The sequence below is a fragment of the Lycium barbarum genome, chromosome 3 (genome assembly GCF_019175385.1).
Source record: "Lycium barbarum isolate Lr01 chromosome 3, ASM1917538v2, whole genome shotgun sequence".
Classification (NCBI taxonomy): domain Eukaryota; kingdom Viridiplantae; phylum Streptophyta; class Magnoliopsida; order Solanales; family Solanaceae; genus Lycium; species Lycium barbarum.
The window spans coordinates 8,678,545-8,692,432 of record NC_083339.1 but is presented as its reverse complement, the minus strand read 5'-3'; the positions used below and the strand labels follow the sequence as shown (position 1 = coordinate 8,692,432).

General features: G+C 31.4%; 1 protein-coding gene across 1 annotated transcript; it reads right to left on the bottom strand.

The window, feature by feature from the left end:
• Positions 1 to 12,009: 12,009 nt before the first annotated feature.
• LOC132633705 (probable membrane-associated kinase regulator 4) lies at positions 12,010 to 13,646 on the bottom strand. The gene has a single exon (XM_060350210.1). It carries the CDS (start codon positions 13,539 to 13,541, stop codon positions 12,192 to 12,194), a length of 1,350 nt encoding a protein of 449 aa, XP_060206193.1. The 5' UTR covers positions 13,542 to 13,646; the 3' UTR covers positions 12,010 to 12,191.
• Positions 13,647 to 13,888: the final 242 nt, after the last annotated feature.

Below are 13,888 nucleotides of genomic sequence, written 5' to 3'. Positions count from 1 at the left end.
CTTTTGAGATATTACATTCATTTTCTCAACAGTAACTCTGTTATATGCTTCAGTTTCCTCATGTTCATTCATTCACTTGACATATCTGTTACTCCATCCGTTTCAATTTTATGAGACATAGTATGAATCACCACGGAGTTTCAAAAAGAAATGAAGACTTTTGAAACTCGTGATCTAAAATATGCCATAACATTTGTACGACTATAAAACTTTTGAAACTTATGGCTTTAAACATGGCGTAATATTTGTGCGATTATAAATTTAATTGTTTCTAGATTTAGAAATGTGACTTTTTTTTTTTAAACGGACCAATTGTGTGTCACATAAACTCGAACAGAGGGAGTAGTAATTAACAAGCATCAAGAAAGCATACTGTGTCACATAATTAAGTTTGATTCTTTCTGTCAACATGAAACTTAAAATCCTAATTCAAAATTTAACAGTAATGTTGTTTTCATTGGTTTTGAGTCTCTTGAAAGTTGTAGATTCATAGTGTTAAAAGTGCAATCTCTTGGAATCTTTGGCATCAACAATCATTTTGCCATATCTGGCATGAGAGTTTAGAGTTTTGACAGCAACTGACTCAACTTTTAGTCTTCTTGGACACATTCTATCTGCTCCAATGTGCAATGTTTTCATCTTGTTAGGTGTAGGCCTAAAGCGATACATCTCTTGTACACAAGGGCAGAGCTAGAAGCCAACGTACAAGTTTGGCCAAACCCATTGACTTTAGTTCAAACCTTGTATTTGTATTAAAAACTTCACTAAAAAGTAGTACAAAAATTAAATTTAGAACTCAGTTACTAACAGTTGATGTCGCTATCCCAGAAATTAGAACCATAAACTTCAAATCCTAGTTCTGCTTCTGAAGTTGTACACCATGTCCCTACCCTCTTACTTGTGTATTTGCAACTTTTATATTCTGGCATAGTTTAGAATAGCAAAGGGTATCGGATGAAGATCAGGACTTAGAATCAAATGGACAGAGTTCGTTTAAGATCTGTCTTCGGTCAAAGTGTGGATATAGTCCTCAAGTGAAGAATGACATGACAGTGGGGTATAGGAAGCGAATTGTTCTGAACTCAACTCACGTACCAGTTGAATTGTTGAACGAACGAACCCTTGGAAGCTACATATATGGTGACATGCTCTGCGCATGTTTTTTTTTTTTTTTTTAGGGAAGTCTGTATAACTTCAAAAGAATCATAACATACATGGCATATTAGTGGAGATCTAGTAACGATATACTAAAATAGTTATGGCTTCATACTCTGCATACAATCTAGCTAGTTTCATGAGTTTCTTATTGGAAAAGCTAAATGCCATGCATTTTGATGGTTACTATTGCTTCCATTTGTTCGAAAAGCAAATGTTCTCCCTCCTACTATAATATTGTAATTTGATTCAAGGTATGTTGCTTGGACTCTTCAAAAATATTGACGGGTACGTGTTGGATCCTCCAAAAGTAGTGCATGTTCAATTTGGAGGATCTGACATGAGGTGACCACCTATTTTTGGAAAGTCCTAGAAATATAGGATTATAGTTGTTTAGGCACATGAATTTGTTGATGCTAAGATTAAAGACTTCCTTAAGCTCCGAGGGCTTAGTTCAAGCGGCAAAGGTTGAGGGACTTGTGACATAGGTCACGGTTTGAGCCTGTGCTATGCGAACTAGGCCTGTTATTTAAGTGGAGAATCGTAGAGAGGCGAGCCCATCATTTACCTGAGTATTGAAAGCTAGCTGCAGTAGGTCATAAGGGTGGGCTCAACAATTGCAGTCTGTCCTAAGGGTTGGCCCCAGACGAATTTCTCGACCATAAAATAAAAAAGATTCAAGCCCGCCTCAAAAATGCATTCAAGCACATTTTCTTACCTTTATGTTCAAGAAAATTTTGATTTGAGAGGAAATTGAAATGGGGATCAACTGAAAGAGCCAAAAGCTCCAAGACAAATTCCAAAAGCTATTGCCACATGGTCTGCAATCACAACCAATCTCTATATGTTGTTTCATATACTAACTTCTTTTCTCTTGTCTCCAGTTTTGGTGTACATTGCTTGGAGTTAGGAGCATGAGATAAAATATTGATATGACATAAAATTTGTGACTGGCAAATCTCCACATCCAACTTCTAGTTTCCAAGATTGATAACTCTTTGACTTGAGTACAATCTAACAATATCATCCTTTAGAGCTGGTGATGGATTAGTATAGTTGGAGAACCTTATATCTTAGAAACTAATACCAAAAGAAGCGCAGACGACTTAAATATGTGATGAGGTATTGTAAGTGGAAGAGTAGTTTTGCTGCCATGATTCACTGAGATTCAACACTTTGTCGCTCCGATTAGAAGAAAAAAATGCCAAAAGAAGCGCAGACAACTTAAAATAGTTACAGGATATTGTAAGTGTCAGAATAACCTTGCTGCCACAATCTACTGAGATTTAGCCCTTTTATCGCTCCTAGAATAAGATACTCTGCTTAAAGTGTTTAAAGGTTCTTTATTGAAAAAGTAATCTCATTCAGCAGTTGTATACTAAATGATTAAATTGCATGACTCAATATTTTCCAGGTTATAATGAAGGGAAAAGGACATTGTGTGTTCACTCAGCCAAACTAATCTCACATTTAACCACAGTTTGGGCTTAATCCCACTAGGTGTCCGGTCGGCCCAAATTAATGCCAAAAAATGGCCGATCGGCCCAAAATAATGCCAAGGCTGGTCGGCCCAACAGCCCAGCGCAAAAAAAAAACAAAAAAAAAACTTTTTAGTCGCCACAAAAACGTCGCCACTAAAAGGCTGCTACAGCATATATACATATGTTGGAATTATATATACACTTTATATACAAGAATTATACATTTTATATACATATGCTGGAAATAATCTTACATTTATTATACATAAATTATACGTTAATTATACATTTATTATACACATATTATACAATAATGATATGATATTTATTTTTAACATATACAATAGTGATACATATTATATGTCACAATGATACGGTTTTTATGATACATTTTTTATACGTATGATACACTTTCTATACAAGACTGATATAGTTTATATATACATGCTGGAATTATATATACACTTTCTATACAAAAATGATACATATTATATACAAAAATGATACAATTTTCTATTATATAATACACATTATATACACAAATGATATATATTATATACAAAAATGATTACATACCTTAGTGATTCATATTTTATACAGTTTCTATATACATTACAGATAGGTACTGATACATATTTTAATACACAAGTGATACATATTGTATACAAAAATCGTCTCAAAGTTTTTTGGGATATTTCTTACTAAATATACACATATTATACATGTTTTAGGATATTTAACCTTTAGTGGCCACTTTTTTAATTGCCACTAAAAAGCCTGATTTTTATGTAGCAGTCCTTTAGTGGCGACTTTTAGTCGCCACTAAATGTCTGACTTTTTTTAAAAAAAAAAAGCGATGGGGCTGTTGGACCGGCCAGCCTTTAGTCGCGACTTTTTAAATCTTTTGTGGCGACTAAAAGTCGCCACAAAAGGCTTGCTATAGATTTTGGCTACCGGATGGGAATAGTTTATGGGCTAATATTTAGGCTTGGGAATAGATGGGTCAGCGCATGTGATTATTTATGACCCAGCGGTCATTTGTGTCCTTTTTACTATAATGAAATACTATAAGATGAATATTAGTTTTTAGCGGGGGCGGCTCAAGACTATTTGTGGCCTAATGCCAAACTTCAACTAGAGACCTTACATTTTTTCCTCAAAAAATTATTTTTTCATACTATATAATTTGTATTTGAAGTCTATTTTTATTTTTATTTTTGAGATGCAATATTATAAATAAGTATTTTATAACTTTTCTCTTCTAATAATATAGTTAATATAATCAAATTTTCTTAAGATATTGTTGAATTTAAGTAAGATTTTATCAATTTTAAAAAACAAAATCGGGTAAGGTAATTGTTACAGTAATTGTTAAATTATTTTATAAGCAATATAATTTGGAAAAGAATCAAGTCTTTTTAATTTTACAGGCCCTTTAGATTTAATTTAATTTCTATTTTTTGATTTTTAAATATATAACTAGATTCATATTTTATAGTTGACATATTTAAATTTTAATAAATAATTACAAAGTAATAAATACCTACATAATAAAAATATCAGGTAAAATAAATTTTAGATGGAAAAAATATTCTTTTAACTCTTGAATATTTTATATTCAAAAAAAAAAAAAAACATAGAACCCTATGGGTAAAAAACGGGGGCCACAAAATTTTTGGGGCCTAAAGCTTGGGCTTTAGTCATTTTTTTTTTGCGTGGATTGCCCTTTTTTTGGGGTGATCTTTAAATTTTGCCCCTCATATTTGTGGTCTTTAAATTATGTCCCTCATATTGCTGGTCTTTAATTTTTATCCTTCGCATTGCAACTCTGAGCGTTCACGAAGAAATCATGAGGTTCTGAGTTCGAACCCCCGCTCAAGCATAAATTTAAAAAAAAAAAAAAAATTGCAAGGCAAGGTTTGGGTCGCGTGTATGCCGGACCCGGCATATATTTGTTAAGGAATTACCAAATTTATGTCGAACCCGGCATACTCATGCCTTATGGGCAGACTTGACATAAGTATGTCGGGTCCGGCATAACTTTGGTAATTCCTTAATAAGTTTATGCCGGTGGGGGCATACTTTTAATGGGAAAACTTTTATGCCGGACCCGGCATAAACTTGTGAAGGAATTACCAAAGTTATGCCGGATCCGGCGTACTTATGCCAAGTCTGCCCATAAGGCATAAGTATGCCGGGTCCGGCATAAGTTTGGTAATTCCTTAACAAGTTTATGCCGGTGGGGGCATACTTTTAATGGGCAAACTTTTATGCCGGACCCGGCATAAACTTGTAAAGGGAATTACCAAAGTTATGCCGGACCCGACATACTTATGCCAAGTCTGCCCATAAGGCATAAGTATGCCGGGTCCGGCATAACTTTGTTAATTCCTTCACAAGTGTATGCCGGTGGGGGCATAGCGAAATTTAAACTATACCTTGCGATTTTTTTTTAAATTTTGACTGTGTGGGGGTTCGAACCTGAAACCCATGGGGTTTAACCGAAGGGCAAAATTTAAAGATTTCAAATATAAGGGACAAAATTTAAAGACCACCCCAAAAGAAGGGCAATTCGCATTTGGTTGCCTTGCCCAAAAGCCGGCCCTGGTTTTTAGATAATGCTACTGCAGATATATTATCTTCAACAAAATATTTCTTGCTTTATTTCTCCCAAAATCTAGACATTACACCACATGCTCCACTACTGATATCCTTTCTCCAGTTCAGAAGTACATGCACATTTATTCTTAGAGAATTTCAAAAACTTTTGAAAGAGAATGAACATTTCTAATAAACCACAAAATGAAGGGTCCAAACTGATTCTCAGTATAGTGTTACCGTTTCTTCTTTGAGAATGACCAATATAATATGAATGTAGACATTGTTCTACCTGTTTATTTGATGGTTCCTATTTGGATTATTATGTTCTTTATATCCCAGATTTTAAGTACAATAATGGTCATGTAGTTCAAGCTGGACTTAAACGAACTTTTCACACAGTGTGATATTATTTGTTTTGGATCGATCCTGCACAATTTTTCACAAAAGCCTCACATCATTAAAAATAAAGTAATTTTTTTCTTTTTATTTTTCATGTGGAGCTTTGTTCATACACCCAACCATTCTTGTAGGCACTATTTCTCGATTGCATTATGCTAATATATGTTGCTCGGATACGGGTACTAATTTGGAGGTCAGATTCATTGTACATATGTAAAACTTAGAATTCAGCGCTCCAAACGGAATATGGGTACAACCACACAGGTGGTGGGTTATGATTAAATAAAGGGAAAGTCACACAAATACAATTTTTTCAAATGTTAATTAAAAAAATTACAACTATTTTCAAAGAATTACATAAATACAACTTATTCAAAATTTTAACTTCTTAATTATAAAAATACAACTTTTTACATTCTTAAAATATTAATAATACTTAATTTTAGAAGTTATCACCATTAATGCATATCCACTTTTTACTTTCTCTTTATTTCAAAATCATTAGAATGTAATTTTTCAAATAAACATAACAAAATCAACTTCAAATCTCATATTCCATCTACCGTTTTAAAACTACTTTTTCCTTTCGTTTCCTCCTTTTTATTCTTTTTTTTTTTTTTTTTAAATTTCACTTGATGAGGATTCAATTATTTTTTTGTGACAAAGAAATTATTTGAATATATTAATATTAAGAAAAGTACATGAAAATATATGGTATATGAAAATATGGTATAAGAAATGTACATGAAAATATACCTTAAAAATTATATGGTATATTCAAATTGGTATATTTAACTGAAAAGATGATAACAAAATATTTGTGAATATAATAGTAGAAATCAGTATATTTAAGTTTGTACATTATATATAGTATATAATATAATAATATTATTTGTGCATATAATATATAATATTACGATAGACCTAATATATGAATATATTACTCTATGTGCCAACCAATTGTACTCTACAATAGCATATAAAATATACAATATACAATATATAGAAAGAATAACATAATTACTTATGGATTACCACTAAAATAGGATCTTAATTAATAATTGATACCCCATCCCATAAAACTTGGCATCCTTTCTGCCATCACATATCGCTTGTTCAATTTATTTTTCTCTCTTCCATGAAATAAGAAAATTAACTCAATTAAATTATATTTGTATATATTTAATATAATAAACAATATATGCCTAATATATACAATAATGTATGTGGTCAAATATATATATATAATACTTTTTGTTTACTATACATAAGAAATTATTTTATATATAGTATATACTAGTTAATATACATAAAAAATAATATTATATAGAGTATATAATAGTGAAATATATGTAATATATAAGTACAAGAATATGTATACTTGTTCAAGGAATTGTATAATATATATCATATTAGTATACTATTTTATAGATTAAAATGCTCGCTGAGTATATTGGGATGTTTAGAAAAGTAATTAATGTGTTCTAATATGTATTTAATTTGATTATCACTAATACAGGAAACTCATTATTAGCCTTTTATTCATATCAACATTTTTTTTAATTTATGGTATAAAATCATACATATACCCTAAATATAGAGTATATATTGTAGATTATGTAATTTAATTAATAGTTGTAGATTACAAAATATTTTACTTATTTACTTGTATTTATGTAACTTCCCCTTAAATAAATTTGGTTGGTTTATGCAAATGTTTATTTTTGGGTCATTTGCATGATTGTCCTTCAAAGACACTGGTCTTTAATTTTTGCCCTTCGCCTAATACTCCGAGGTCTTGCGTTCAAATCCCGGCTCAATAAAAAAAAATTGCAAGGAAGAGTTTCGTAGCAAAATTAGGCCTTAAGGCAAAATTTTGCAAAATTTCAACTAAATTAAAAAAAAAAAAAAAAAAAAAAAAAAAAAAACTGCCTTAATGCAAACCTCTACCTTAGGGTAGAGTTTTGCCTTCAAGTATAAGTACCTGATCAGGTAGAGTTTGTAGAGTTTGTAGTCAAACTCTGCCTGGTGAATCAATACTCTACCTTGCGATTTTTTTAAAATTTTTTTGACTAAGCGGGGATTCGAACCCGGAACCAAGAAGTTTTTAGCGAAGGAAAAAAATTAAAGACCATTGCCTTTGAAGGGCATTCCGCACAAAAAAAAGTTTATTTTTTAGGTCACCATTTAGATTTTGTCCTTATTTTTAAAAGTTGTGCAAATATAGCCCTTGAGATTTTATCCTTCCGGACAACATTAGACTCGAGTAGACTATTTGCTCATGTGTTGATCAATTTCACATAGCTACAGACAAACATTCGACTGCCACCTAGTGGTTGCAATAACTTTCAAAATTTAATTAGACCATGGTTTAACGTTTTCTCATAAGATTTTCAGTTTGCTCAAGAGAGATTTTTAGATTGTGGTCTAAAATGTCTATAAGTTATGAGGATAAAAAGGGCTATTTACTAAATATTTACTCCAGAAAGAGACAACAATTGAAATTTTACAATAAATGTACAATAACAACATTCTATTTAACAATATTTACGACAAGAAACTGTTTAAATTTTTTGAAAATAACTTATATATGTTGTCAACTATAATTAACTTGATTTTTATTTAATTAAATGCAATTAGTTATTCATAGTTTTTCTAGTTACTACTCAACTTCATTGGAGGTGCTGGAACATGGCTTGCATTTTTTGGTAGGATCCAACACAAATACAATTGCATTTTTATAGGATCTGAACAACATAAATGCTAGTATAATCTACGTTTCCTGCCAGCAAATTATTCCGAATTTCCAAATTAAAGAATTGATATAAAAAATATTGTAAAAATAGTTGTGAAACTTATGACTTATAATTGATTAGTAAACAAGGAAGGCAGGAGGAAATGAATGTATCCTTTTGTGAGTCTCAGGGACCCTAATCCTCTGAAAATGTTATGTTTTGCTTTGAATTAATCAGAGGGATTTCAAGGAATCTCTGGTAATTAATATGCTAATGTTGCTCTGTCCAATTTAACTCCAAAAATGGATTGATTAGAATGACTATTATTTTCAAAAGGATATTGTCTCGAAAATCCTACAATTTCTTAGAATTCATGCAGGTTAAGTGACAATACTCAGTAGATATGTATGTTGTATACTTTTGGCGTATACAATTTAATAGTTATATTTTAATGGTATATAACAGTGTGATTCAGCTATGCTTACTCTTGTATACCATTAAGATATACAAAATGTGAATTGTATACCCCGAATATATACAACGTACATAATTGTTGTAGTGTAATTTTTTAAAAGGAGAATTTTGTAAAATGAGTTCAGGTGGGTAAATATGAATTGTATACCCCGAACATATACAATGTACATAATTCTCTGTGATATATTTGTTGTTCCTTAAACTTTTAGAAATTCAAGGAATCCAAGCTTTCCTTAAGTATTGATTTGTCAATATCAAAAAAATAGGGACACAGCACATGTAATTTAAGTTTGTTTGTGCATGAAATTTCATATGAGCTTCTTTCAATAGGTTAGTGAAGACATCTCATGAACATTTGATCAATACCTTTCAATCTTTTGTCTCTCTTACCTTTTCTTTTTATCTTCTTTTTTAAGTTTGGATTTTCTAATAATTTCGTCTATGTGAGTTTGATTACATTATCTGCTCCAAATTCGGACAATTAAAAAGGCTATAGTATGTTTACAACCAAGGTCTAGTCAATTTAGAATAATTATTCCTCACAACAGTTGAGAGTACGCGGGGATAGGGACTGAACAAGCTAGGGGGTGCGGGGGTTCATCCTACCTTTTCGTCAAAAAATTACAATGTATATACAAAGTTAAAATGATTTCTTTATTTTAGTAGATGTTGAATCTCTTTGGCTTCTTCATGTGTTTACTTCTTTATATTTTTAAGTCCTTTAGTGAAAATTTTGACTCTGTCATTACAACAAGACATGCACATAAATTGAAATGAGCTTAAATAAAACGACAAGAACAGTAGTAATTTAGGTAACTTATCTAAATTTACTTGGTTTAAGGCATGAAAATAATTATTATTGTAGTTGGTCTTGTAACCATTCAAGTCCAAACTTAAAACCTTGCTTAAGTTAGTATTTGTTGCGGATGCATGCTCCCATGGGAAATGATGATGCCCAGAGGTGATTGTCTAGGTCAAATATACAATAGAGATTGGTAAGGGAAAAAAGGCTTGTAATATCACTAGAAATTCCATAACAGAAAACTAAAATGAAAAGAATAAACAGAGCAAGAAAAAAGAAAAAAAAAAACTTGAGAAAATGAAGCATAAAGGAGGAAGTGGCGAGAGTTAGGGGACAAAGCTCTAGCTTTGCAGAGAAAGAACCAAAAAATATTTTGATTATTCAATAAATGATAATGAGAAAGAATTATGAAATTAGGGTAACAACTAAAAAATGCTTTTGACTTTGTTTTTTTTTTTTTTTTTTTAATTTGAGATTTTCCAATGAGCTTTTAAGTATTAGGAAAGGAATTATAAAGTAATTTTACTTCCAATTTGGGAAAGTTTTCTAGCTTATGCCCAGAATATTTACCCAAAAAGTTTGAACTTACACATAAGGGATCACATCTAAAAGGTTGGATCTAACGTTATGTTTCACGATATTTACGCCCCACCAATTTGAATTGCATTTTTAACTCGTCTTTTTATCGGGACTCACTTAAAAAGGAACTTTGAAAACACCACAGAGTATGTATTTATTTGAAATTGAGGCGTGGTAATTAGTGTTATTGTTATGTAACCATTGAAATATTAAAAAGAATTTGCTTAAGCTAATGTTTGTTGGGGAGGCTCTCATAAGAAATGATGATGCCCAAAGGTGATTGTCTAGACTAGGTTATATAATAGAGAGATTGGTAAAGGAAAAAGGACTTGTAATAATGATCATCTTAAAATGTGCATATCTCAATAGCCTTGCAAGACAACCAATCTTACCTATTGAGTCTCAGATAGTCAAGTCAGTGAGCATGATATAATGAAGATCTTTGGATTATATATGCCATTATCAAGTGGTCCCCCACCCTCTTTTGTTTATTTACTACATTACCCTTATAGCTTTTATACACTATTAATAAAAATAAATTAAATTTTCAAAAATTAAATTACCTAAACTACATGCATGTAGCATTCATAGTAGTTAAGATTAGTAGTATGGAAATAAGACATGTAGCCTGCTGCTACATGTTAAATTACACTGGCATTAGGGCCAAGCTATTCTTGTTGAAGGTGAGTTAATTGACACCCTTTGTATATATGTGTACTATGTTGAATTCCCTTGACACCGTATATATATATATATATGATTTTTTATATTTTGACTCATCTTAATGAAAATATTGACTTCACCACAAATTGACAGTGTAAAAATTATTTATATTATTAGTATAAGTTAGATCCATAGTAACACACCACTTTCAAGTGTCTTTAGTTTTATAACCCTTTACATTTTTTTGACTTAAAGTCTTTTTCAAAATTTCCTGTAAAGGACCTGAATACTTTTTGATAATACTCTGAACAAAACTTTTATATTATAAAAAGAAAAATAACAGCTTTCACTTTTTCTTTAGTAAAAGTTGAGAGATTCCTCACTTCTATACTAAAAACTGTACAATAGTACACTTACTATTGGCAGAGTCCATAGCACTTGAATGATTAATGAAACATATGAGAAAAAGTGGAGCAGAATCTAGTTGTGGGAAAAGGCTGTCTGTAAAAAAGCCACTGTCTACTAAAAAAGAAAGATGTAGTTTCTATAGTACCCTTTACTAACAGAAAGTTTATTCACTTCTTATATAAAGGTTTCCATCATCTTAGTGAGTGCAAAAAGGTCCATTTCCTCCTCTTTTCTTTTTAATAGCAGGCGTTTGGGCATGAATTTGGTAATATTTGAGAAAAAAAAATTGAAGTTAAGTTGAAAAAAAATTAATTTTTTAAAAGTTGAATTTATGTTTGGACGTGCATTTCATTTGAAAAAACATTGAAGTTTTATGAGGGAAAAAAATTTATTTACTTGAAAAAGCAGTTAGAACCAGTTTTTCAAAGTTGAAAACCTCTAACTTCAAGTTGAAGTGAAAATTAACTGCAATGTATAACCAAACAATTATTTGAAAAAATAAAAATGAAAAAAACAAAGAATTTGCATGTCCATACAGGCAAAATTCTCACTAAGCCTTAAAGCATGGATGTTAATGAACAAATAAAAAAAAATTCGTAACTAACTATATTTTGCTCAAGATATAATTAAGTTAATAAAGATGTAGTTTCTTTCACCGATTAAGTTCTTAGATGAGGTGGTAACACAATTCAACATAATTCAAAATTAGAGAGAATAACAGAAGGAAAAAATTACATTGACTCATGGAAGTATACACACTAGAACAATGAATTAATTACATATAATCTAGTAAAGTCAAGAAAAAACCAGTTTAACAGATTCATCCTCCAAAACTTTCTCTTTTTGATTTTTTTTGTAGTGTCCTTTGACAGTAACAAAAAAAGAAAACTTTATTCAAAATCTACAAAGATCTGGTCTTGCTTGAATCTCAGTGGCTGCAATCTTGGAAATAGACAATGAATTAATCCCAGCTTCATTCATTTTCCTTTTTGGATTGCAAAGCTCTTGTGACTTCTTACAATGTGCAATGGCTGCCTCAATTGACCCTTCAATCTCTGTAGTTGTACTACTACTTCTCTTGAGAAAATTCAACTCATAAAATCCATTAGAATTCAATGACAATGATGATGAAGATGAAGATGAGGTAGAAGAAGAACCATTAGATGAAGAAGATGACAAACATTTAGTTGGTGAATGCTTCTTAATTGCTGCTGAAAATGACCTTCTATGACTATTAACATTATTGTCTTCATCAATGTCTCTTATCACACTTGCTAATGTTGGTGAATTTTGTGTACATTTTCCAATATGGCCAAAAGGGATTTTTTTACATACCTTAATGTACTTATTTGGACAGTCTTTAGTAGCATTAGAAACTTCTTGATCTGAACAAGTAGACTTGTTGAACATAGACTTGAGATTTAGATATGCCTTTGAAGTTGAAGCCTTTAGTTTTTGGCTGATTAAAGATTGCTTCACTAACTTAATCTTCTTGGACCAAGATTTGATCTTTGTGGGGTTGTCTTTAAAAAGTGTGCTGAATTCATTGGACCATTCAAAGCAATACTCATCTGGATTGAGTTCACAACTCACTCTACAAGACTCTGATGGAGAAATATTGCAAGATTCATATGGGGTGCTAGTATTAGTACTACTAATCAAGTTCTTGGTACTAATGCTAAATCTTTCTTCTTCTACTTCATAAGGTTCAATCTTTGATGGGGAAATGTTGCAAGATTCAAATGGGGTTCTACTATTTATCAAGCTCTTGGTACTAAGGCTAAACCTTTCTTCTTGTTGTTCTTCTACAACTTGAAAAGATTCTATCTTTGAGGTTTTTTGGTTGCTAGATTCAAATGGGGTTCTAGGATTAGTCAAGTTGTTGGTACTAATGCTAATTTTTTTTTCTTGTTGTTCTTGTACTAGTTGACAAGGTTCAATCTTTGAGGTTTGAAGGAGTTTTTGGACCATTTCTAACCTTGGAGGGAGGTGAAGAGGGAGTAGTTTGCCTCTATAGAAAAGTTCATCAGCTGGTGAAGTAGTTGTTGTTGTTGTATCTTTGTCATTAATGGAAACAGAAGACATTTGGAACTCAAATTCTCTACTTATTTGTGGAGAAGAAGAAGAAGAAGAAGAAGAAGAAGAAGAGGTAACTTCCATATCTATGTAGTCTTCTTCTTCTTCATTTGATGAATTCTTGATTAAACATGATGAGGATGAAGGTGGAGCAATTTTTGTGGCCATTTAATGTAAAGCAAAAGACAGGAGTCTTGTTTATTTTTGCACTGTTTTCTGAGTGTGTGGGAGTGTGAAGATGCTTATGGGGAGCTGAGCAAATGTGAGAGGGAAGAGCAGAGGTACTTTAAAGTGAGAGATGATGCCAAGACAGAAAAGCATATAAAAATTTGTAGCAAATGTCAGTAAACTTTTTTCAATCTTTTTAATAATCGTGGTGTTCGAATCAGCTTTTGCTCGCATTAACTATTTTATTGGGGATTTTCTACTTCCACCTAATATGGTATTAGATAATTGGGAAAATGGTCTGATTTGCCCCTCTACTTTAGTAAAAGGTTCATATTTACCCCTCGTTA